Source organism: Symsagittifera roscoffensis, chromosome 1 (assembly GCF_963678635.1).
Source record: "Symsagittifera roscoffensis chromosome 1, txSymRosc1.1, whole genome shotgun sequence".
Classification (NCBI taxonomy): Eukaryota; Metazoa; Xenacoelomorpha; order Acoela; family Convolutidae; genus Symsagittifera; species Symsagittifera roscoffensis.
The window spans coordinates 31,515,265-31,541,609 of NC_087062.1; the positions used below are offsets into that span (position 1 = coordinate 31,515,265).

Sequence of the window (26,345 nt, forward strand, 5' to 3'; positions counted from 1 at the left end):
TTGCAGCTCTTGAGTGTAGCCCAATAGGTTCCCATTATACGGATAAAAAAAATCAAGTTAGATTAGTTTTTTTATATATATCTAAATTTTTTGAAAATTTTTTTTTTAAAAAACGCCATATATCGAAAACTATAAGTATTTGAGCAGTCATACTTGGACCCTAGATTTGCAGCTCTTGAGCGTACCCTGATAGGGCCCCAATATAGAGGGGTTGAGAAAATCGAAAATCAAGTTCGGTAAATTTTTTGATATCTATTTTTTCTGGGAAAAAAAACAAAAAATCATAAAAAAACCATTCTCGAAAACCAAACAGATTTGAGCAGTCATACTTGGACGCTAGATTTGCAGCCTTTGAGGGTAGCCTGATAGTACTCCACTATAGGGTTGAGAAGTTCAAGTTTATATCTAAGCTTTTTGAAAAAATAGAAAAAATTTTTAAAAACGCCATATCTCAAAAACTATAAATATTTGAGCAGTCATATTTGAACGCTAGATTTAGAGCCCTCGATTGTACCCGAAAGCACGCCACTTTAGGAATGAGAAATTCAAGTTCGGTTAGTTTTTTATGTCTAAGTTTTTGAAAAAAATGAACAAATCATAAAAAACGCCATAGCTCGAAAACCGTAATGATTTGAGCAGTCATACTTGGACCCTAGATTTGCAGCTCTTGAGTGTAGCCCAATAGGTTCCCATTATAGGATTGAAAAAATCAAGTTAGATTAGTTTTTTTATATATATCTAAGTTTTTTTGAAAAAAAAGAAAAAATTTTTTTAAAAAACGTCATATCTCGAAAACCAAAAAGATTTGAGCAGTCATACTTGTACGCTATGTTTAGAACCCTTGAGTGTACCCCGATAGCACCCCACTATGGGGTTGAGAAATTCAAGTTCGGTTAATTTTTTTATATATAAGTTTTTTGGAAAAAAACTTACAAAATCATAAAAAATCCATATCTCAAAAATCATAGGGATTTGAGCAGTCATACTAGGACGCTAGATTTGTAGCCCTCGAAATTACCCCGATAGCACCCCACTGTAGGGTTGAGAAATTTGAGTTCGATTAGTTTTTTATATCTAAGTTTTTTGAAAGAAACAAAAAAAATCATAAAAAACGCCATATCTCGAAAACCATAAGGATTTGAGCAGTCATACTTGGACCTGAGATTTGCAGTCCTTGAGTGTACCCTGAAAGCACCCCACTATGGGGTTGCGAAATTCAAAATTATTTAGGTAAACTGTGAAAGAAAAACTGTGATAATTATACGTTGCGAATAAAGAAAAAATGTAAAGAGTTTTGAAGCATTCGAGCTCCATTAGATTACGAAACGCTGACTTGAGTAAACTTTTCAACTCTCGCATGTTTTGACCTTTTAACAGACCAACATAAGGACTTCTCAAACCTGTGCTAAATGAAATTTCTTGAGCGTTTTAATATACGATATAGCTTAAACGTGCAAAAAAAACACTTTCGTTAAACATGCAAAAAATAATACGCTGAAACATTTAAACATGCAAAGATAAGATAGAGTTCTCTTAAATATGTCAACATAGGGACTTCTTAAACATGTGTCACATGAAACGCCAATTAAATAATAGATAGAGATAGATAGATAGAAAATAGATAGATAGATAGATAGATAGATGGATAGATAGATAGATAGATAGATCGATAGATAGATAGATAGATAGATAGATAGATAGATTACTAAAACGCTAATTTGAACTATTTTCAGTTGTTTTCCGAATCTAACAAAAAAATACGATTGATTTTTTCTAAATTGCACAATTTTGCTGGTTCAGAGAAACATTGTTAAAAAATTAATTTTCACCATACAATATCGATAATACAGTACCTAGAGTGGAAATTACACGTTATCAATCAACATAAGACGGTCAAAAAATTTCGATGGGCTTCATTTCTTGAAATCGTTCCCACTGGAAGCCAGATTCTGTCCCATTCCACTCAGCACAATATGTGCAGCTCCTAATGATTTCTGCTTTTCCCGCATAGTCGCAACCATATGCAAAGGAGTATCATCACTCGACATACCCTTCAACTTTCTTTCTTCTTCTATCTTTTTCATGCGTTTGAACGTTTTCAGTTTCCCGCTGCCTTTTCCGTGAAATTTATGGGACAAATCCCTAAATGCTTCCTTCTCATTCAGTTTTCGGCCTGACGAGTCGTAGTATTCCAAATTGAAATTCGGTCTATATGAATTGTCATCTCTGAATTCTCTCAAGGACACTCGATCTCGGTCCTCTTTTCGACTCCATTTGTCCTCGATGTGCTTTGCACTTTTGTCTTCAATCGCGTATGACGGGTTAATTTTACTGCCAGCCTGGGTTAGTTGACCCATTGACCGAGTTCCGCCCTCCTTTTCCAGGTAGCCTTTATGCTTCGCCAACATCAACGCTCCCAACACTCCTGCGTTGACTTCCGGCTCTTCAGTCAGCGCTGATTTGATCTTCGTTTTGCTCCCAATTTGCTCGCCTAGAGTTCGGTTATCTCGCTCTATATTGTCCCAGCCTTTATTAACATCCATCTCTTCATTGTCACTACTTTCATCTTTCATGGCAAACTCTTCCAGCTCTCGGTCCAGTTGAGATTTCATAGACTCCGGTTCCGTTTTCACCTTCACCTCTTGCTTATTTAACTCCGAAACTGCTCTGCAGAATTCAGCGGTGTTATCAAAAACCAACTTTTTCTGCTTGTCATCCTCTTGTTCTTCAATTTTGCTTGCATTTCGGAGCTTTTCCGCAATTCGCAAAGCTGCGTCTGACTTCTTTGCTAAATTCTGAGCAATTACTCCTGTTTTACTGATGCTCGATTTTATATTAACATCGTCCTCAAGTTTGATAGGTGCCGTAGTCCCGTTCCAGTCACCTACTAATTCGTCGCCAGATAACATTTCACTGTCCTCGATTTCTTGTTTTCTTGACCTCGATAACCTGCTTCCATGATCTCTGCTTGAATCCTCTGTCATTTCTTTCAAAAGATCATCAGCTGTAAGTCGATTACGAACTTTCTTCGTCTTGCGCTTCCGTTTAGTAAATTTAGCAGCTGCTTCCTCTTGTGTGTAATAATCATGCGCTAATTTGGCTTCGGGCATTGCAAGGGAGACTGTTTTGCTTTCTAGTTCCTTTCTGACCATCTGACGGTATCTTGCTTCTTCGTCATCTATTTCGCCGTCCGCTCCTATTTTGAAAGTCCTTGTGTGCTCCCCATCAATGACATCATCGTATTTCCCCAGCAGCGACTGCATTTTTGGTAAACCAAATTCATCAAACTCTTCATGGTCGAACGCTTGATAGTCTTTGCCTTTCCGTTTTAATTCTACATTTTTAGCATGACGCTCACTGTCTTTTATGTTCAAATTGATCAGCACATCTTCATCGTCCTCCTCCAAAATTTTCTTATCTTTCAAAGTTAAAATAGTTTCTTGTCCTTCTAGAAATTTATCAACTGAATGTTCAACTTTTAAGCCAGTTAAACTTGTTGAGCTATACTTGGACTTTTTTGACACTTTATCCAAATCTTCGTCCAGCAAGTAATCCAGACCAAATTCATCCCCTAATGCATTCAATTGTTTCTCTTCCTTTTCTTCTTTGATCTTCTTTTCCTGCAGGCGTCTAGACTTTTCCACCCAATCACTTGCTGCTATTTCATCGTCGTCCTCTCCTAGTGTCGCAATATTCTTCAGTCGCTTCTTCTCAATCTCTCGTTTATCTTTTAAAACTGCCAACTTTTCGCGCATTTTTTCGGTCTTTTTATCATGAGTTAGACTTGACGCTGGGGCCCAAACAACGCCGTCTTCAAGCAGTTTTTGCCCATCCTCGGGTAAAGTTCCCAAGTTTTCATCTGTTGAGGGTTTGTTTATTTCAAGGGGCGCCAAGCCCAACTTTGCGCGCAGAGCATTGGTTTCAGCTACACTCAGAGATTCGCTTCCATTTGATGCACCCGAACCATCTTGAGGTTTACCGGTGCTAAAATCAGAAATTTTAGATCCATTTTTAATTGAATTTTTGTTCCGATCTCCATCATCGGATGAAGAATGAGAACTTACTGATCTTTCCTTCCGGCGATGTTTCGATCGATCACTTTTGCGATCTTTTCTCCGCTTCTTGCTTTCCCTCCCTCCAGATCGAGATCTAGATCTCGATAGTGATCTGGAATTTTCTCGTTGCCTACGTCCCATCCACTCCTGAAAACATTCACAACTTTAGCCCAATTGTTGTTATAAAATGTTCTTTGACAACCTTATATGTGTGCCATTCTGCCAGATAGGCACAGCGCAACCTTCCGGCGACACGAAAGAAAACGAATAAAGGCCTTAGTTACGAAAAATTATTGCGAAGGAGGGTAGGAATATTCTAGAATTTTTATTTTTAAAATTTCGATCGAAGAGTGAATATTTCTGAGAAATAGAAAAAGACGGCCATTTTGACGGAAAAGGACGAAAAAACAGAACAACGACAAATATTGTGGAAAACGGTCGCACAAGAGACGAGAAATACGAAGCCTCTTATCGTGGCAACAACACACGATAAGACTCTTAGCAGTGGATATTAGTGGAGAAGGAAGCTACAGTGGGGAAGGAATATTCCACAGAACCCTCCCGTGCCACAAATTGGGAGAGATAACAGCGTTATCTCGGGAAGATTACGGGAGCGGAGGCTTGGTCCCCCAGAGACTGTTGTATGTGAACGTGAAGGGACTATATAAAACTGACTTTGTAGCTACTTGGATGTCGTAGAACTCTGAATTAACACCGGTATAATTTGATATTTTAGAATATGAGTAGCTAGAAAGAGGAAAGGGTCAATCCATCTCCAATGGATTTAATATAGAACTGTCACACAAAAACATATTAAAATAGGTTGTTCGAGCCGTGTTTTTAATAGCACTCACGTAGTCTGAGGATCCGAGGCTGTGTAGTATTTGGGCGAATGTTACTATGTACAAATGATTTGAGCTAGAGTCGAAAATATTTGTTTGTTTTGAGCTCCGATGAACTTTCCAAAGTCCCAGCCGCCTTAAGATAAGGGTGGGTAAAGATTATCCCTACTTTTCCCCATTATCTATGATACAAATCATTGGAGCACATTATTGGATTGAGCTATTAAGTGGGAACCCAACCCATTCACAACTACTACAAGGAAAAGCTTTTACAGTTCCTGGCCTAGCTTTAACCCAAAACAAACTCCTTCAAACCAAATATTTCGGAGAGTCTGCCTATCCGAGGAAACATCCCCGATACATAAGAGCCTTTCATTTAACACGACTCTGCCGATTCAACTTTCCGAACGAACGTGTGTGCTTGGGCGGGAAACGATACAAGTTTCAAACTTCCTAGTTTTTCGCTATAACAACAATTAACTCACTACGACAGTTACCTAGTTCACATTGCAGAAAAACCTGAGCTTTGACTCCGAGTATTCAATAAACAACGAAGAAACGATTGCACCCTCAGTCAGACTTTCACCCTCAATGAGACAAGCGATTGCAACATCAGTGAGTTGACGCACTTGCGTGACCTTCCAAGCGGAATTAACAACTTTCTATGCCTGTTAATTCTTTTTATTATGAGAGCTCTACAAATTTGGAACAACATACAAGGAGACAATATACTCGCGAACGCTCTAACATATATAAAATACAATAAAAATCAGACTTGAGAAGTTTTTTCATAAGCTTAGAAGAAAATAAAACAAGGGCCGCCAATGGAAAAATGTTATATATCAAATTAAAGCCTTTTCAGCCCTGATTCGCAAACGTTTCAAAACTTTCAAAAAATTGTCCCAGAGTCGAGAGAAGTGGTATAAAATAATTCAGTTTTAGTTCAATTTCGAGCAAGTAAAGCATGCTTTGAAGACTTTAATAGAAAATAGGCCATGAAATTTAACTTTACTCTAGTTTTAGTTCAGTGCCGTCCCGTCTAGAATGCCGATCAATGTAACAGTCGCCTACTGCAGTCACATATGAGGCTTAAGAAAAATAGGCCCTATAACCACTGGCTCAAGGGTCAGGGACACTATCTCTTGTGTTTTTCTACCTCAAGAACGGTCGGAGCCAGTTCGGTTCGCTTGCGACATGAGACTAGAACTCGCTACAGCTTGAAGGCTACTACCAAAATAACCCCCCACTCTAGAAAATAAGAACGTCCCCATACTTAGGTCTCAAAATACCCAAAATACGCGAACGCCGTTAAAAACAGGGTCGGAACAATCCGTTAAGTTACTTTTTATTGGACAGTGGAATTTTGATCCATTTCAGATGGATCAACCTAAAACTCACCTTATCTCAACATAGCAATTATAAAACACACTCGAGAAATTTAAATTGGGAACTCACATGTCGATGTACTCGAGCACAAGGAATAATTAAATTGGTAAGCAACTCAAGAATTAGGTAATATAACTAAGTAAGTTTGATACTGGTCAGTTTTGGTAACAGAAGTAAGTTCTGGCTCCAGAATTTGAGTTTTTGTATGAACCATTGGGACACTCAAGCTGTCCACCTTTCCATTGAAGGCTCACTCTAGTTTGTTCCGAATCGTTGTTCTCTCTTCTTTTTGTTATCTCTCCTTCTATTCCGGGATAAGACAGCTCTACTCGTGTCCTATTTTATATCTAGAAATTGCGAATAGCAATTTCCCGCTGTTTTTCTTGAGTATTTTCCCGCAATTGTAAATTCGGATGTTCTGATTTTTCACTTTTTGTTTTCAGTTGGTACGAGAAAACTAAGCATGACAGGCTCTATTGGAAATTTTGAAAATTAAAATTCCCCTCCAAAATTACGTATTTTCGTGTCTCTCAAGGTCAAACTTCCAGACATGACCGACTGGCACATACTCCCCGGACTCAAGATCGATGTCCTCATCGCGTGCTGTTTGTCAGTGAATCCCCAGAAGCCCGAGTGTCACTCAAGATACAGTGCCAGTGGTCATTTACAGAAGTTTGCAGCAGACTTAAGTTTATCTACCTTCCAAAATTCACGACCATATAAAATTTTCACACTATCGCTAAACAGCAATCAAAATCTGCACACACCTGCACCTTATGAATTCCCGCTTTTTAAGCTGGTGATTTAAAATTTCTTTTGTCCTATCGAATCAGGAAATTGTCATGCAGCATTTTGATTTATATAATAGATCTAGCTTATTAATAACAAAATATTATTTGTTAAAATTTTTTTTTGGTGAACCCAGATTTCATCCGAGTTCACCCTCGAGCCCCCTCCCTCTCAAGACTCAAGACTCTAGAATTTCGTGATCCCTCCTCGTCCTCAGCTCACCCCTTGCGTGCTCCCTCCAGAATCCTCCAATCGTGACTTCGTTGGCTGCCGTGATGAACCTGCCAACCGTCATTTCCTTCTTTTCAGCCACTCCCAGCTGCTCCTCAAGAAAATCCCAGATCTGCTTCACCAGAGGCGGAGCATCTTCTCTTGTCTTATCCGTGGCGTTCTCCAGCCTTGGTATCAGGAAGGGCCACCTGCCTCCCTCTTGTGTCAGTCGATACACCATCGACTCCAGCTGCTTCTCTGATGCGGCCACGTTCTTCCTCTCGTTGCTCGGCCCTCTAGATTTACTGGTGGAGCTTGTTATGGTCACCTCCATGTTTCGAAACCACAGACTGGCCGTCAGGTGAGCCACCACTGGATGATCGTCCCCTATAATCGTACTGAGCTTGAGTTGCCTAGCAAAGTTAGATATCTCCAGCAAGAGAACCTCGTCCAACACGATGAGGATGTCTGCCAACTCGTGAAAGCCCCTCAACGCGTGGGACACATCCGCCCACGCCGCCGCAAGCTCTGACCTGCGAAGTCTCAAGTTTGTAGGTTCCAGTTCCCGATTGCGAGCTGCCATCAAAATACGCCATCCATTCCCTTCTGCTATCAAGATCAAGATTGCATACATAAATTGTAGAGCGGGAGGCATGCTCGCGTAGCCGGGGGACGTCGTGAACGACACTTTCGTCTTGGAGCCAAATCGTGAGGCAACGTTCTCTTGTACTTCATTCATGGCTGCAAATAATGTCTGGATGGCTTCCCAGATCTTCTTCGGCGTAGGTTCATCACCCTTGAGCTGCTCAAGAAACCCCGTCGCATGCAAGTGATCGTTCATCCCTGCAAACAGCAGCAGCTCAGGCTCGCAAGGCATCTCCGACTTTATTGCCATCACCAGGGTTAACATCTGGTTCAGCTCCGCTCCCGGCAATGAGTATATCAGAGTTTCCGACCAAAACAGATTGGGAGACGTTCCCTCAAAGTCCGATCCCGCTACGATGACCACCCTCGCTGCGGCTGGGTCCGCCCTGTCATAAACAGCTAAGGTCTTGGCCAGCTGCGTATTCCCGCAGGGTTTACCGTATCTGGGATCGTTGGCCAGTTTCGTGCCTTCATGCGCGCCGTCTGGTAATTCTATCTCCCTGGGATCCATCAGCTTGTCCACCACCCTCAACTGTGCTGGAGTGGCCACCCTAATCCTGGCAATGCTAGTTCGGTGTTTGGGAGGCTCCACTACGAATCCCGGACTCCCTAATGACTTGAGAGGTCTATAGTTAATGGGTCCCATCACCGATTTTGTGGGAATCCCAGTCAGATCCGCCGTCTCTGCTATTTTTGCTCTCGAGAAGTGTGTTTCGTGAGCCTTCAGCCAGTCCACACACTGGAGTCTGCCCAAGTCTTCGTGCGACACCTGCTCAAGACCGAAAGCTTTCGCTAACTCTAGCCTGCACTCGAGGTCCTCCAGGTCCAGCTCCTTGACCTTCTCCTCATATTTCAACCTCTTGGTCTCCACTGGTTTCTCCGGCTTTTTCTTCTCCGCCACCACCACCGAGGATATTATCGATCCCTGGGGCGTTGATGACGTTGCCTCATCAGCCTCGATGGGCGCAGCGCCCGGCAACTTGGTTCGGCTATTCCTCGAACTGTCTCTAGAATCAGCCATCGCCCCCAAGCGGCTGGACAAAGCTCTCGAGTTGAAGAAAGGTGGATTTGGCGGTGGTCCGAACGTGACCTGTGCCGTCTCTAGTAACTCTGTCTCCAACGCGTTTATGTGCCTTTGGAAGACGTCATTCAACAACTCCACCCCTCTGGGCCTATCAAAATGAATCCCATCCGTAGATGCGTCGTCAGGGAAAGCAGATAGCTCCATTTGCTCGGCCACGTCCAACAACCCAACGGGGAGGACGCTCCTTTTGTGTATCAGCCTGATTATTTCATTCAGGTTCCGCACCTTTGTGTTCATCTCCATTGCATGTTGATCCGCTTTCATGTTGTAAGGGACGGTGCACACCGTAAGAACGGCCGGATCCATTTGAATTCGCAATTCCTCGAGAATGCAGCTCATCTTGTCGTGCAGCCTCATCACATCCTTGCTTCCCCCCTAGACACGTCATTCGTCCCGATCATCAGTGTCACCGTATATACTCTTGCCATACCTAGCATCTCAAGTGTCGCCAACATCTGCGGCGTCGCGGCTCCAGCGAAACTCAAGATTCCCGTTTGCCAATGGGACTGGATCCGGGTCAATACCCTCAGCAAGCTGTCCCCTATGATCAAGTGGACCGCTCCTTCGGGCACACGTGGCTGCGTGAAGTATTCCACCCAAGCCGCGTTATGGAAGCAATCTCTCCTGTCCATATGCGCCGTGCTCCAGTCCATCCGATTGTGCCTATGGTATCTACCTTCCGTATTCTTTTTGTAACTCGAGATTACCACACTCCTGACAGGTTGTTCCCCCCACGTCGATGGCAGGTCCACTCTTGCTGGACTTTCGCGATTCCTTAGTTGTAGCCGCTCGTGCAATTCTTTCAGTCGTGACGAGCTACCACTCACTTGACTACTACCCGGGGTCGAACTTGGCGTATATCCAGGCAGCGCGACGTCCATCAACGGGCGTATTGCTTGTGTCTCTAGACCACGCAGGGAGGACGCTGATTCAGACGGTATCCACACCTCCAGCCCTTCGTTCATATGTTCTTGAGCAGCACGATCGAGGTTGAATCGTCCCTTCGACCTAGGAGCCTCATCCACCTCCATGCGTGACTCTGGCCTTGAGCCGGTCACCACCCGCTCTTTGGGCCTAGCCCCCTTCTGCATGTCGAGCTCACGCTGTCGCTGTTGAATCCTTTCAAGCTCTGACTTCAGCTGCTCGCAATTGGCGGCATTCTCCCGCACCCTTTCTGCCTGTAGCTGTTCAGCTCTCATCATGTCCAGTTCCCTCCGCGCTTGATCCCTCTCAACTTTTGCCTGGTCTCTCTCGAGCACCGCTTGATCCCGGTCGAGGTTCGCCTTGTTTCTCTCCCGCTGAGTCCTCTCAAGCTCTCTCTTCATGATGCTGACGTCCGGATATGCTTCCCCCGTCTGCTGTGCTCGAGACATCAATGGTGTCTTGCTCGTGCTCTGGCCCGTGGATCTGGCTGATGGTCTGGCCGGTAGTGGGAATTCCCCTGCTCCATACTCAGTGTTATTACTCAAGCCAGGGTTCCTTGCCAAATCGAACCCCCTTATTGTTCCATCCACATTTCAAGACAGCCACCTGGTTTGCTCTTGATTAGATATCCCATCGGTGGTGTAGCCCACCATCAAAACTGCTTCTGTCGCAGATTCCCGACACTCGCCCTCATCCTCCAACTGGAGGATGGCGTTCAACATCACTGCCATTCTCTCATCCACTTGAGTATAATCCAGGTCCATCAGACGTCTGTATAATTTGTCAAGTGTGGGTTTTTTCAAAGCCGTTGGCATGGACTTCCAGAATCGATCTGCCATTTCCGCAATTTCCAAATGATCTTGAGTATTGAGTTCTACCTGAGCAACTTGAGTATTACCTGAGCAACTTGAGTATAACCTGAGCAACTTGAGTATTATCTGAGCAACTTGAGTATTACCTGAGCAACTTGAGTATTACTTCTTGAGGTGTCGTTCAACTTGTGTTCTCTTTCTTCAATTAAATACAGTTGAGTAGTCAATTTGACTTTACCAAATCAATCTGAAAATAACACTCCATTTTTAGACTAGCAGGTGGTGTTTCTAACCTAAAAACCCCCTTTACTATTATCGTTAAAACCCTTTCCTTTCCGTCCTATTTAAAATAGTTCAATTGTAAATTTTCTAAAAACATGCAGATTCATTTTATGTTTTAGCACCATCAATCATTTAAAATGTTAATTGTCATGCCAATCACCTCTAAAATTCTCTTCCTATTTTGTACCCCCACACCTAACTCGAGATTCTTCCCTCATGCCCAACTCAAGACCCCCGCGTACCCGACTCAGGCGATGCTCAAGTAGTATTTCTTGTGAAGATGCACCATTATCTCAGTTTCTGCGAAGACCACGTGTAGGATAGCGTACAATTCCCTTGGGCTCAATTTCCCCCTGTTTGGGTCATACGCCGGCATTGAGACCTCCATTATCCCTCTTTCAATCATGAAGTCTCGTAGTCTCGTTAGTGCCAACATCACTTGTTCAGGATCGATCGTGTTTCTGTCATTGACCCTCGTCACTAGGAAGCACAGATATTTGCCCGGGACTTGTGCTACTGATGGTGGAAGCGCGGCCATTCCTCCCAGTCCCGCTCTCTGTCTATACAGAAACTCCACGTTCTGGTATTCTCTCTTGAAGTCTGCTTCCAGTCTTGATTTGAAACTCATGTCCGCCGTGATACAGATTGCGCTAGTCCTGTCTGACAAAATGAAGTCACTATCCGTTATCAGGATATTCTCTGAGTATTCGTTTGGTATTTCAAACTTCGTTTTGAAATTCCGTCCTGTGGTCGGCTCGGCCTCTTCCCCTTCCAGCTCCAGTCCGCACTTTTCTCTCACTTCTCTGAGTTTCTTTATCATCCAATTTTCGGTGTGGGTAAGTCCTACCCCCACTCCCCGGACAAAAATATTTATCGACGTCCCCGACGATGATGCTGGGTCCGAATTATCTGGCGGAAGGTCGAGCGGGCTGTCTGTTGCCGTCCAGCCGAAAAGAGGATCCTCCGTTTTCATGTACTTCGCCGCTGATATGTCAACTTACTGTATGCTCTGTCCTTCCTCGCTTTCGTTCTTGACATCGCGCATCCATTCTAATATCCTCAGGTTCGTATTCTCCCTCCTCTCTATCTCGCTCTGTTCTAAATCCGTCTCCCGCTCCTGCGTCGAGTAGTCTTCCTGTGGATAGTGTTCATTATCATTGATGATCTGCCATTCACCATCTGCCGCCAGCTCGCCCACACTTGTTAGTTCTCTGCTTAGGTCATCGGGCTTTATCTTGTCGATCAGGAAATCGTCTCCGTACCTGTTGTACCTCATGCCTGTGCGTTTGCGATTGCCACTCCTTGTCCCCGCTGCTATTGACAAGTCTGGTTCTGTCCACTTCGGCACCTCACCTTGATCCGGATCGTTCCAATCCTCCTCCACAAAAGATTCCGCTTCAGAGTCCGCGTCTAGTTTTTCGTTGTCATCCAAACTCAAGTTTTCATTGCCATCATTTTTATCTCTGGTGCCTTTCTCGTTCACTTCACATGCTGGTTCCACCAGTAGGTACTCTAGTCCCTCCATGTCTTTTGGTACACACCAGTCATCTGGGGATGAGATATGAGGCTTCAGGTTCTCATAATGCGCTGCTCGCCCAGTACTCAAGCGGTAGAACCGTCCTTGTTGATGTACTTCAGTTATCATGAATGGTCCTCTCCATTTCTTGGGTAGTTTCTTCGTCCCTTTGGGCGGTATCACATTCTGGAAAACCCACACATACTGGCCCACTTCATATGGCTTTGCCTGTAATATTTTTTCATCATATTTCTTGCGCTGTCTCATTTGTGCCTGCGCAGTGTTCCTCCTGCACAGCTCGTTAATTTCCTGCTGTCTCCTGATCGCCTCTTTCACGTAAGCTTGAGGCGACGTCCTCTTTCCTTCATACTCCGGGTAAAAGAACGTCAGGGGCATCGCTCTCTCTTTGCCTGTCAACATCATGAATGGGCTGATTCCCGTCGTTGAGTGTTGAGTACTGTTGTATGCCCCTACGACTTGAGGCAGATACTTATCCCAGTCCGTCATGTATCTAGAGCAGTATACCCTTAGCATGTTCACCAACGTTCTGTTCTGTCTCTCTACCAGTCCGTTGGTCTGAGGGTGGTAGGTAGTTGAGTGTGCTTGAGCTATGTGTGACCTCTTCATTAATTCCTTAGTCAAGTCCCCCACAAAGGCTTTGCCGTTGTCTGACTGAAAAGTCATTGGACAACCATACCTTGATATCCAATGGGTTATCAAGTGGTCACAATCCTCCTCTGCCGAAGCTGTTTGACACGGCACCGCCTCTGCCAGCTTTGTGAAGTGACCAATTATAACCAGTATCTGGTTATACCCTGAGTCCGTCATACAGATCTTCTGATGGTCTATTTGCACCACTTCATTAAATTCCGAGCTTTCCACCGACTTGACTGGGAATTTCATCTTCCTAGGGTCTTTCATTTGCAAACATGCCAGGCATGCATTCACCCACCTCTCACAGGTTTTCCTCAATCCTGGCCAATCGAACCTGTGAGGTATTCTTTGTTGCACTTTGTCTATCCCCTGGTGCCCCATTTGATCATGTGATCTGAACAGCACCTCTGTCTGATATAATTGTGGTAGTATGATGAGGTTGTGCTTGTGTAATATCTTGTCTTCTTCTTTTCTCTTGCATGCTACAACCCCATCAGCCGTGTGATAGAGTAACTCTTTCCTTTCTTTGTAGAACTGGCTCAGGATCTTGTAGCTGTCTTCCTCAAGTTCCCCTTTCTCCTTAGACCCCGTTCGGATCCATTTGGAGAGATTGCTTGTCATCTTGTCATTCTTCTGGGCTCTTACCAGGTCCGACAGCCTATATCTCGCTCTGACATGTTCCTTCAGCGCCATGATCTGTCCATTCATCTCCCCAGGGTTGTGGACGTCGTCATTCAGCTTCACGCATACTATCCTTCTCGACACCTTCATGTCGTCTTCCGGCACCAGATTTGTTCTCACATTCGAATTGCATGATAGCTCCCTGAATGGCTTCCTCGAAACTGCAATCCTTTCAAGTTCTTCACCACCTCGTATCTCCTGCATGTCCAAGTTGAAGGTTCCTGAGGACGGATCTATTTGTAGTTCCCTGTCGTGGTGTCTAAAATTTTCTTCTGCCAATATCATGCAGAGACAATCTTGATTGTCACTGCTCGCCTCCGAATCCACATCCCACATTTCACACTCCCCGGACAAATTTTCTCCTTCAGTGTTTTCTTCTTCTGTGGACGTGGACCGCTCCCCGGACTCTTGACCTGGTCCCAGGTATTCAGCTTCTTCCTTGAATTCCACTCTCTTTCTCCTGACTCTAGTCTGCTCAAGTAATTCAAATGGGATCTTTTCAACCAGTGACTGCACCACTTCCTTCCCATCTAGATTAGTCACCTGCGAGGTGTTTCTATCACTAGCTGTTCCGTTCTTCCGCAGTATTGTGACCTTTCTACAGTTTTCTTGACTCACGGGCTTATCATCTGCTAGTCTCTCGAGTAACCCCTTTAAGTCCTCGTCTATTTGTGCTTCCCCCGTTTCTACTTGGTTGAGATCGTAGCCTTTTGCTTTGAGCGTCTCCCTCACGATCTTTGACTTAAGCATTATTCCTACAGGCATCCCTCGGTTCTTTCTTAAGATTGTTTTCTTCGTGGTTTCCTTTGGTAACTCGGGGTGATCTTCTATCGGTTTGCCTGATTTGTCCAACCATCTCGTGAGAGGAAGACTGTCATACGTTTCCTTGTCCATGAAGGAGAAGCCATCTTTGATTTCAGGTCTATCTGCTTCCTTCTGTTCTTGTCTCTCGTAGAACTCCGTCTTCTTGCTCAAGCTGTCAGCATTTTGATGTTTATCTCGTGTTCTGTGCTCAATTATCATATTGTATCCGTCCAGGCGAACTATCCACCTCCCAATGTAACTTTGGTCCATTGAGTACGTTTTCAGCCAGCTTAATGCCCGGTTGTCGACTCGCAACTTGAATGGCTCGCTGCCTAGGTATGCCCTATATTTCTCGACAAAGGTAACCACCGCGAACATCTCTGCTTTCGGTGCTCCGTACTTCATTTCCGTGTCACTTAGGACTTTGCTCCCGTACGCTATCGGTCTCAAGACTGTCTTCCCGTTCCACTCTTGTTCTTGGTGAAGGATTCCAGATATCGCTACTACCGACGCGTCCGTATCCAGTACGTACATCCCCTTCTCTGTTGGCATCCCTAGTACTGGTGCCTCGCACAACTCTTTCTTTATTCTCTGAAATGACTCTTCTGCTGCGTTATTCCACGTGAACTTCTTGCCCTTGTGCCTCATTAACTGTTGCATCGGATAAACCTTGTCTGCGTAGCCTTTGACAAATTCCCTATAGTAGTTTTCAAAACCCAGAAAGCTCATCAATTGGTGTTCCGTTTTCGGCGATTTCCAAGTTAGGACTGCCTCTACCGCGTCCGGATCTGGTCTGATGCCGTGTTTGTCCACCATCCTGCCCAAGTATTTTATCGAGTCCTTGAGTATCTCACACTTTGATGGTTTGCACTTCAGTCCCGACCTCCTCATACACCCAAAAACTTTGTCGAGTCTCTCAATGTGGTCCTCTAGTGTGGGTGTCGCTATTACCACGTCATCCACATAGCACATTACCAGATTGCCGTACTTCTTCGTCACGCCTATCAGCGCGTGTGCCATCAACCGCTGAAACGTGGCTGTGGCATTGCAAAGTCCAAACGGCATCCGTTTCCATTGAAACAGACCCAACTCGCAGGCAAACCCTGTCTTGTCCCTGTCCTGCTTCCTCAGCGGTACCTGCCAAAAAGCCGAGCCTAAATCAAGAGTCGTAAAAAATTTTGCATCGCCTAACTTCGAGAGGCTCTCATCGATCCTAGGTATGGGATAGGCATCCTTCACCGTGACGGAGTTCAGGTATCGAAAGTCACAACAAAACCTTAACTGGTCGCCTTTCTTTTTGGCCATCACTACTCCACACGCCCACGGTGATTTGGATGGTTCTATCATGTCATACTCTAGTAGCGTTTCAATCTCCTTTCTACACGCATCCGATTTGTGTGGGGTCATGCGCCTCGCCCCCTCCCTGTGCGGTATTGCGTTTTCCTCAAGTTCTATTTCATGCTCAACGAAATTGCAGCACCCGATGTCTGCCTTATGTCTTGAAAAAACTTCTTCGTTCCGCTCTAGTACGTCCTTGATGGCTTCGAGCTTTTCGTTCGTGAACTTGCCCCTTAAGTGTTCAATATCCGGTAGGACCGGTTTATCACCCTGTATTTCGTCTAATGTGGGCCGTTCCGGGAAATTCGAACAGCTCGATAGTCCATCGTCCGTCTCTGACTTAAGTGACTTCACAAGACCTGACGAATCTTTTATTTTATTCAATCGTCTCAAGATACAAATCTTGTCCCAATGATTGGGACAATCAACAACTTCATTTTGTTTATGGTTTTCAGTCAATTCATATCGAGTTTTAACAGGTAGAGCGTATCCCAGTTTCCTCCCCCTCTGTATCGTGATTGGAATGTCAAGGGTATTCAACAAGACACTCACGCAGAGGCCGCTCTTCGTAATCGAGAAGGATCTTCCTAAAACAGCAGCACTTTGACTATTTGGGTTTGGGACTACACATACCTGCTTGTTGTCACTTAGTTCATTGTAATTTTTAATTCGTAAGCTTACAATCGCCGCCTCGTTCGCCTTTAGCCTCACCCTCCTACTCAAGAATACCGGTGCTTTGGTTTCATTTGCCATTATTAAATTTACCGGTTTGATTGCGTACCTCCTCTCCGGGTTCCGTATCCTGGACATTGCGTTATTAAGATCAATCGCTACATCGAAGTGCCTGATGAAGTCTCTGCCTAAAATAAATTGGTCAGACTCATCTAGGTTTTCTACCACAAGAAAGCTCATCCACAGGTTACGTTCCCCCAGACAGAGGGCTATTATCGGCGTTCTGCCCAACACCCGCAGGGCCCCTTTGTTTGCAGCTGACAACCGTATTCTCGAATCTATCAAATCATCTTTGTTGAAGCCCATTCGTTCCCAAGTTTCGATTGGTATGACACTCAAGACTGCTCCCGTATCGAGTAACCCACGTAACTGAGTCTTTTTGCCACTTATGTCTAACACGTGTCCTGTCACATCTGCCTCTGTCCCGATGTGCATCGCATCTTCTTCAAGCATGGCGCAGTGTCCGATCGATCTCACTTTCAACTCTTCTCTCCCCACGTAGATTTGCCCAATTAAGTCTTCATTGCATGTTATTATTGTTTTGGTATAGATGTTGATTCCATCTATATTTAGCATCACTTCGTGTGGACCATAAGCTTCTGTGTACCTGTTATCAACACGTACCGACTTGCTACCCCCTCTCGTGAGTAGTGCTCTCAACGCTCTAGAAGTCGTTTGTGGACTTATACAACTCAAGTAATCTGCGTACACATCAATGTGCATTATTGTCTGGTCACTTGGTTCGCTTAAGTTTCTCGTTGCTTCGTGGCCGCCCACAGTGATTATTGACATTATTCTTGCCCCAATCTTTGTTATGCCAAATGGTTTTCCTGTAACCATTTTTACCGTGTTGCAATTTCCATTTTTTGTCGACCCCTCAGCAGCTTCTGGTATTTTCTGTGAGCAACTTAATGCTTCGTTCATCTTCTGTCTTTGGATTTCTTGCTTCATTCGTTGTTCTATTTCTTTCGCTGCTAGGTCTTGTTTCACTTTGTTGATGGCCTCCGCTGCCGCCTTCTCATAATATATTTCTTGTGTGTTCTTCGCCGTGGCCTCTACTGCACTATTACATTGTGTTACAGCTTTCACTGTTTTCGTCGGTAGCTCCGCATTCGGTCTTTCTAGGTCTTTCGTCTCAAATTCACCTTGTCTGTTCCTTTGGTTTTGCACTGCTGCTAGCGCCAACTTGTGTTTTGGATGACTCTGGTTCTTGACCGCTTCCCAAAACAACGGACTGTCCATCCTGAAGTGCCCCTCTTGGTTGCAGAAGAAGCATCTTGCACCTATTTTGATGATCAAGCAACTATAGAACTCGTGTTCTTCCATCTGGCTCATGTCCTCCTCATCTGGTGCATATCCTAGACTCTTCATGCCTTGTTTGTATGTTGTGCAGTCAGCCACGTGGTGATCCGCCGACCCGCAGTTCGCGCATGATCTGCGCTTGTCCATGTCATCTCTAGGTTTGTACCATGACGACCTCTGTGGCTGACTTCCCCCTTGTGTGTTCCTGTTGTCTGAGTACGAGTATTTCTTGGGTTTCATCAACATGCACTCTTTTGACTTCTGCCTCATCTCTTCTGGAGTTGGTGCACTGTCTTTCGACAATGTGTAGTACGTTGCTAACATCGTTCTCAAGTCATCACTCTTCACCCCATCAATGAACTTTGAGGCGATACTGAAGTTCCTTCGATTGGTAGATTCTTCCGGGTCACTCCTTCTTCTCAAGCTCTCAAGATCATCTAGGAACCTGTCAATCGATTCATCGTCCCTTTGTCTCCTCTTCTCAAATCGCATCATCGCTTGATGACCCTTCATGCCTGAGCCGAATCTATTTAACAATATTTCAAAGATTTTGTCCGCTGTGTCGCGTTCCTCTTCTTTCTTCGCAACCACGCATTTCAATGCCGTGCCTTCCAGATTGCTCAGTATCGCTGTGCATGCTTGCCTCTCATCGTTCAAGTTGTCTTGTTCTAAGTGCAACCTCATGACTTCTACCCAAGTGTCAATGCACCCATCTGAATCATCTTTGAACTCCTTCGGTTTCTTGAAGATTTTCCTGGATTTGTTGCCTCCTCTGTCACTCGAGTCGGTGTTCCTCGTGGCGAAGGCTTCTAGCGTCCTGTTCATCATTTCCCAGGTGCTTGCCCAAGTCATGGCATCCGGTCCCACGTTGTTGTGAGTCGTGGAGTCCCCTGGACCACTGGTTGTGTTCACTGTTCCATTCTTTATAATGGCCCTGGCCCCCACCGGTGCCGTAATAGCGGCCTCCCTGGTTGCTGGTAACGGTGTTGACTGTCGTTTGTTCCTTTGAGGCTCCACGAAGTCCACTCTATTACCTTGTGTCCTCTCTGCAGCTGGCCTGTCTTGTTGTGTTGAATTCCTAAGAATAGCGTCTAGCTTTGTCTGTATTGCACTTGAGCTCTCAGCCTGTTCCCTACTCATCGTATCCATTCTCGTTTCCAAACTCCCTAACTGGCAATTCACTGCGTCATATCGCTGCTTCATTTCCTGCATGTCCTTTCTGATGTTCTTCTCTCGCTCTTCATCAGTGGTTTCTACTTTGTCAGACATCTTCTGAAGCTTTTCCTCCGTCGCTCTCGCTAGATGGAAATAGTTGTCCAAGTACTCATGTTTGTTGTGTCTCATTTCTTTCTTTATCACATTTCTATCCTCTTCGCTGTGCTTCAGTTTCTCATCTATCTGATCTAGTTTTGCCATCAAGTCGCTTAACTCAAGAGTTGTCGTTCCATGGTCCGTTGTTGCCCTGTAGTTGATCGCTGGTCCCGATTTTCTCTGACCCTCGTTCTGATCGGTCTCTGTCGTTCTCGTAGAGACTGTTCTGAATGTTTTGCTTTTCTCAACCTTCGTCTCTTCCACTGCTGCGTCCTTCGATCTCATTCCGACCATCATTGCTAATCTTTCAGTAAAAGACGTTCTCTTTTGCGACTCATTCTTCACTGTTTCTTGCGTGTTGCCTGTTGTGTCTTCCGCGTTGTCTATCGGTGAGAACTCTATGGGATTCGGGTTAGGTTCTTCCGCATTAGGCATTGGAGTTGACTCTGTCGTCTTCTTTCCTGCTTCATCCACACTTTGATCAGGTGTCTCTAAATCAATCTCAATGGTGGGTTCTACTCGTTCCTCTTCTATGCCCTCTTTTGCTTTGTTCTCCGTGGTACTCCTCGTGCTGACCATACTAACTGAAAAGTTCTTCTTTGTTATCTTCGGACCCATTGATGTTGTTTTACGTAGCGACGATTTATACTTTGTCTTCGCTTCGGTAGATCTCTTCTCAGCTACCGGTACCCTGCTCCGCCTCATTATTTACAATTGTCACTATTTACAGTATTACTACCTACAAAATTCTACTCTAAAGTTGAAACCTTTTTTGAAAAAAAAAATTTCTAAAAAGAAATCGACGATTTGCTGAAAACAACTTTTCTTAATCTCTTGAAAATTTTATGTGTTAGGATAGGATAGATAATATGATCTTACAATTGGTCACTTCAACCGGACTTAGTACTTCCTATTATTCAGTGTTTCCCAGTGATTCTTGTTAGTATCCCCAGACTAGTGTCCCAAGACCAATGTCCCAAGACCAACGTCCCAAGACTAACGTCCCAAGACCAATGGCCCAAGACCAACGTCCCAAGACTAACTCCCAAGACCAATGGCCCAAGACCAACGTCCCAAGACTAACGTCCCAAGACCAACGTCCCAAGACTATTGTCCCAAGGCTAATGTCCCAAGACTAACGTCCCAAGACCAATGGCCCAAGACCAACGTCCCAAGACTATTGTCCCAAGACTAATGTCCCAAGACCAATGGCCCAAGACCAATGTCCCAAGACCACTGTCCCAAGACTAATGTCCCAAGACCACTGTCCCAAGACCACTGTCCCAAGACCAATGTCCCAAGAACTATGTCCCAAGACCACTGTCCCAAGACCAATGTCCCAAGACCAATGTCCCAAGACCAATGTCCCAAGACCAATGTCCCAAGACTGTTTCGTACCAAGACTGCTCTGGTCCAAGACTGTTCCAAGGCTGCACTGTCCCAAGACTATCCCAAGACTGTGTTGCCCCAAGACTGTCTCCAGAGTGCATTGTCCCAAGACTTCTTCGGTACTGTCCCAAGACTCGGCACTGAGTGTCTGGGTATCGGGTCTCTTTTTCTTCGTTGTAGGGACTATTGAACGACTGTACCTTTTACCACCACTTGAGTTCTTGTAAAATTTTTCCCAAAATCCCTATCTTAATGGTCGAAACCCAAATTTTGATCCAGTCTTTTCAGGCTATTTGAAACTCTAATTTCCCCGCAGGTGTCTTGAGATCACCTGTTCGTTAAAATACCAACAACAATTTTTTTACCAAAACATAAAATTTTAAACTGGAAAAAAATTTCAATAACAGATGGGTGTATTCTCCTGAAATTCAAGGTTGACTGATGTCAATCTTTGTCCGAAAAAATGTCTGGTACCCGATTGCCACGCGTTTTCCTCCCCCCTGCTAGCGATCTTATGGGGTATCACAAAAACTGTCTATGTCCGTCCCCCCTACCGATCCGACCAGGGTACCTACCTTAACCTGATTCTAATTTTGGATATCCGCTTTCTGTAACCAACGCGTGTAAATATCTAATGTAACTAAGTCGACGATGCCGAGCAATTAGTTACTCTAATGTCCCCCCTTTTTACAATTTATAACCGCTAACCTCTAACTTAACCAGCCCCCCTTCTAACCTCCCCCCTCTTTAGCCCCCCTCTTAAGCCGAAAAATCCTTTAAGCGCCGGGTGCTAAACCTCTCGAGAGAAAACCGTAGACCTGTTTCCAGGCCTGCTTGTGCAAAAACTTCCTCAAAACAATGGGACTCCGCTTATCCAATTTTACACTTATCTCCTATAATGTAATGTGGATTCTAACGATACCCGTTGCCCAACTTGAGAACACCCCTGTGCGTTCTCTTGTGTTGATCCTGTACTGGTTGTCTCTGTTCTGCACTTGACAGCAGCACACTTTCCCACTTGGCTGGTCACCTCTTCCAGTCAAGTCTCCTAGTGGTCCGTTTCGATCCTTGTGAACCACTTTCCCACTCGACTGGTCACCTCTTCCACTCAAGTCTCCTAGTGGTCCGGCTAGGTTGCAATCTGTCTGAAAACCCTTAACAACGCCCCACTCGGGCACCTTTTCAGAGTCACTGGTTTAAATTGCTAGATTGATTGAAACGATCTGTCTTATAAAACAGTATGGGTATACTATTTAATTAATATGAAGGTTTGATCCAAATGATCTGGTATCAAAGTCACTGTCTTTTCGTTTTATGGTTTTTGTTCCTTTTTCTATACTTTTTTCTTGTTTTTGTTTCCCTAGTTCCCCCCCTTACTCGGTTAGCTAGGCCTCGTTCGGAGAGCATACCAGGAAGTTTTCTCAAGTTTTCTTAAAAAGCTATCACGGTACAACCGGAAGGCTTACACGTTCCCGTTGAACCGTACCACCGGTACTCTAGAATGGGCATGCAGCCCGGTGCTGTGTCAAGTGGGTTCGACTCCGTAGTCTTGATGTCGTAAAAACACCCAGGAGCGCCATAAAAACACTATGTAACAGTCGCCTACTGCAGTCACATATGAGGCTTAAGAAAAATAGGCCCTATAACCACTGGCTCAAGGGTCCGGGACACTATCTCTTGTGTTTTTCTACCTCAAGAACGGTCGGAGCCAGTTCGGTTCGCTTGCGACATGAGACTAGAACTCGCTACAGCTTGAAGGCTACTACCAAAATATCCCCCCACTCTAGAAAATAAGAACGTCCCCATACTTTGGTCTCAAAATACCCAAAATACGCGAACGCCGTTAAAAACAGGGTCGGAACAATCCGTTAAGTTACTTTTTATTGGACAGTGGAATTTTGATCCATTTCAGATGGATCAACCTAAAACTCACCTTATCTCAACATAGCAATTATAAAACACACTCGAGAAATTTAAATTGGGAACTCACATGTCGATGTACTCGAGCACAAGGAATAATTAAATTGGTAAGCAACTCAAGAATTAGGTAATATAACTAAGTAAGTTTGATACTGGTCAGTTTTGGTAACAGAAGTAAGTTCTGGCTCCAGAATTTGAGTTTTTGTATGAACCATTGGGACACTCAAGCTGTCCACCTTTCCATTGAAGGCTCACTCTAGTTTGTTCCGAATCGTTGTTCTCTCTTCTTTTTGTTATCTCTCCTTCTATTCCGGGATAAGACAGCTCTACTCGTGTCCTATTTTATATCTAGAAATTGCGAATAGCAATTTCCCGCTGTTTTTCTTGAGTATTTTCCCGCAATTGTAAATCCGGATGTTCTGATTTTTCACTTTTTGTTTTCAGTTGGTACGAGAAAACTGAGCATGACAGGCTCTATTCGAAAATTTGAAAATTAAAATTCCACTCCAAAATTACGTATTTTCGTGTCCCTCAAGGTCAAATTTTGTATCCTTTTTGGTACAAAAAGTAAGGTATTATTCTGTGGGGGGCTCGACAGTGCTGCACTGTAGTGACCCTTCACCACCGAACTGCGAATTTCCGAGTTAAGCACCTTAATTCGGATATTGAACAAACCCGGAGGGGTATAGTTTTACTACTATTATTATTTATACAGCCTATATTACTACTCCTATATCGTTTTTCAGTGAAAAACACAGTAAACGGACCGGTTTTTAGGGTCAAAATAGCGATATTTTGATCCCCCCACAAATCGCGATTTTTGAGATATCGATATTTTTTGAAACGGAAAAAAGCGCTAAATTAGTGAGGATCATCGTAACTTTACTACTATAATAGGTAGAACCGGTTTGCGCTCTAGCCATGGCCATCGGGTCCACAGACTTCAACAGACGATGGAATACTGCCAGATTTGAGCGTCAGGAGAGTCAGTGTCAAGTATCCATCGATCCTCAGAGTCTCCACACCCCTACTAAACTTAAAGGCTGGGCGCATATTGAATAGGTACCTGGGGAACACCAGATACAATGCCAGCAAACAAAATCTGGCACCAGAGACCCAGAAGACCAGGTTGGTTGACATACTCAAGATGTCCTGAATAAATGCATCGAAGAGGGTTTTCCCCGCGGAGAACAATCTATCATGCATTTCTTCTCCCAATAGAATTTCGTGCGTCATCCTTGTTTTCAAGTTCCCCGTGCCGGTATCCTTCCAGAAACCACTGATGGTCGTGTCATTCGCTAAGGAGAAGAACGTTCCCACCGTCAATCTTTCTTCTCGGCTCGCTGAAGTTGGTCCTGCATGAACTCCCACACCTGTTTTATCGATGAGGGTGCCGACTCTTTCGTCTTTTCAGTCACACTCTCAAGCCTTGGCGTCAGGAATTGCCATCTTCCTCTCTCTTGCGTAAGGCGATACATCATTTACTCCAACTGCTTCTCCGCATACGCCATGTTCCTCAGATCATGTTTGGGCCGCCTCGAGTTACTCTTAGAGTCTATAATCGTGAGCTCCATGCTCCGGAACCACAGGCTCGCGGTCACGTGGCTGATCACATGATGGTCATCTTTTAACTCTGGTGTGAAATTAAATTGTCTGGCCATGTTTGAAATCTCCAGACATAATATTTCATCTAGCTTTATCAAGATGTCTGCCAGCTCGTAGAAGCCACTCGGGGTGTGGGATATGTCCGCCCAGGCCACTGCCACTTCCGATCTCATGAGTCTCAAATTTTTCAGTTCCAGTTCCCTGGTTTGGAGCAGCCATCAGCATACGCACTCCGCTGCCTTAAATCAAAATAACACCGCATAGAATAGCGAATTGAAGGGTAGTTAGCATGATTGCGTACCAAGGCGACGAAGTGAACACCAATCTTGTCTTTGGTCACAGTTTGACCGCCACCAACTCCTGTATTTTGTTCATTGGGGCGAACAACGTCTGTATTTCCTCCCAGATCTTTTTTCGCATGAGTTTTCCACTCACTTCTCGGGGGTTCCAGAAGACCTGCTGTGTGACATTCGACCAGAATTGACAAAAAAGGCCAGTTCGAGTTATTAGCCGCTGACCTTGAGAATTGGCAGTTTTAACAGATTAGCGACGTTATTGGAACGATTAGACATACTGTGAAGGTCATAATATTCTGGTATTTTCAACTTTTAAAATTTCGAATGAAGACGTCAGATTTCCGAGAAACGTCAAAAACGGCCATTTTGGAAGAAATCCAAAAAGAAACAGAACAACGACAGAAGTTGCGAAAACAACAACGACGATAGTTGCGAGAAAAACGACGATAAGAAATAAAAAAAATACGACACAGTATCAGCAGAGACCGCTCCGAGTTGAAACGATTGTGTCGCTACAATCGTTGCAAGGCCATTCACACTAACGGTGAAGGGTGGAAACCAGCCTTCCGGAGAGGAAAAAAGGGTGTTATTTCCCCGGATTCAGGAATCCGGAGCGGTCTTGAGACTTGAACTCAAACTGTTTCAAACTAACTTTTAGCTTCTGGTTACGTCCTGAATTGAATTTAAATAAGATCTTGATTCATTTTCTGACAAGGAGAAGCTAGGAGTTGAGGGAAAGGGTTGATCCATCTTCGATGGAGATGATGATTTTTATCTACTGAACAAAAACAATAGTAATATAGTAAATAGTAGTAGCCCTGTTTTTTAGGAGTGACCTCGTGGTCTGGGGTTACTGAGACCCAGCCATGGCTCACTATTTTGCATGTATTTGAGCTAATTTGAGCGTTCTGGTCGAAGCCGGAGAACAGTAACGTTTTTGTCGACCCGATGTTGAAAAGACCACCAAAAGAACTGGAACGAATGTTATATAGATGTTTTTATGGCTCTCCTGGGTGTTATTCCTTTTTAACATCATGGCGGGCAGAATCGTTAAAGGGCACTCCGCGCCGAGCGGATGCTCATAATAACGCCTTTAATAGGCCCTAACCGCCGGGGCGGAAGGGTAGTTTGGGACGCGGAAGCCTTCCGGATTCCCGTGAATAGCTTTTTAACCTAGTTAAGACCAAAAAATCACGAACCAAGAATGGTGGAGAGATTCGCGGTCCCGTCATTTCCTGAGTGGTACGTGACCAACAACACTTATAGATATACAGGAAACCAAACAAAAAGTAGTATAGTACCTAAGAAAAACGAAAAAAAAAATAAAAAATCACCGAAATAACCAAAAAGAGTAAAAAAATATAAAATCAGTAGAAATCATCCCCCCAGACGAGATGTTATCCGACCCTCCCGTTTGTTGTTGTTAAATATATTGTTGTTACCGGCATTTATATCAGTCAGGACCGTTACGATCGATTTTGTGGCCCGTTTTTGAGGCTTGTACTGTAGGGTTATTTGAGTATTTAGGCACGTTAAGGCTAATTTGCGCTCAATCCGGAAAGGTCTCGGGGTTAAAAAGAATACTGATCCGGCAAGCAGTTCAAAGAGCGACAAGAAGGGGCTCAAGGACAACAACAATCGACTGTTGGGTTTCGTTAACAAATTTTGTATCCTTTTTGGTACAAAAAGTAAGGTATTATTCTGTGGGGGGCTCGACAGTGCTGCACTGTAGTGACCCTTCACCACCGAACTGCGAATTTCCGAGTTA

General features: G+C 44.4%; 3 protein-coding genes across 3 annotated transcripts in view; 1 reads left to right on the top strand and 2 right to left on the bottom strand.

Moving 5' to 3' along the window:
• Positions 1-26,345, bottom strand: part of LOC134842817 (coiled-coil domain-containing protein 25-like) — a 347,041-nt gene that overhangs the window by 275,965 nt on the left and 44,731 nt on the right. The window lies entirely within an intron of this gene.
• Positions 1-26,345, top strand: part of LOC134842798 (uncharacterized) — a 219,031-nt gene that overhangs the window by 91,600 nt on the left and 101,086 nt on the right. The window lies entirely within an intron of this gene.
• LOC134856759 (U4/U6.U5 tri-snRNP-associated protein 1-like) lies at positions 1,806-10,210 on the bottom strand. Its single transcript, XM_063873032.1, has 5 exons — positions 10,037-10,210; positions 8,239-9,386; positions 7,528-7,815; positions 4,065-4,202; positions 1,806-3,984 (listed from the first exon to the last, which is right to left on the bottom strand). Exons 1-5 carry the CDS (start codon positions 10,208-10,210, stop codon positions 1,914-1,916), a joined length of 3,819 nt encoding a protein of 1,272 aa, XP_063729102.1. The 3' UTR covers positions 1,806-1,913.

What these genes read in the sequence shown, in the direction of transcription:
- LOC134856759 (XM_063873032.1), bottom strand. Translation starts at nt 10,210, where the DNA reads ATGAGAGCTGAACAGCTACAGGCAGAAAGGGTGCGGGAGAATGCCGCC. An exon ending in GGCCAGAGTCACGCATGGAG is followed by an intron (nt 9,387 to 10,036) that starts GTGGATGAGGCT and finishes TGACGTGTCTAG; the next exon opens with GGGGGAAGCAAGGATGTGAT. An exon ending in ATCGCCGGAAGGAAAGATCA is followed by an intron (nt 3,985 to 4,064) that starts GTAAGTTCTCAT and finishes TTCTGATTTTAG; the next exon opens with CACCGGTAAACCTCAAGATG.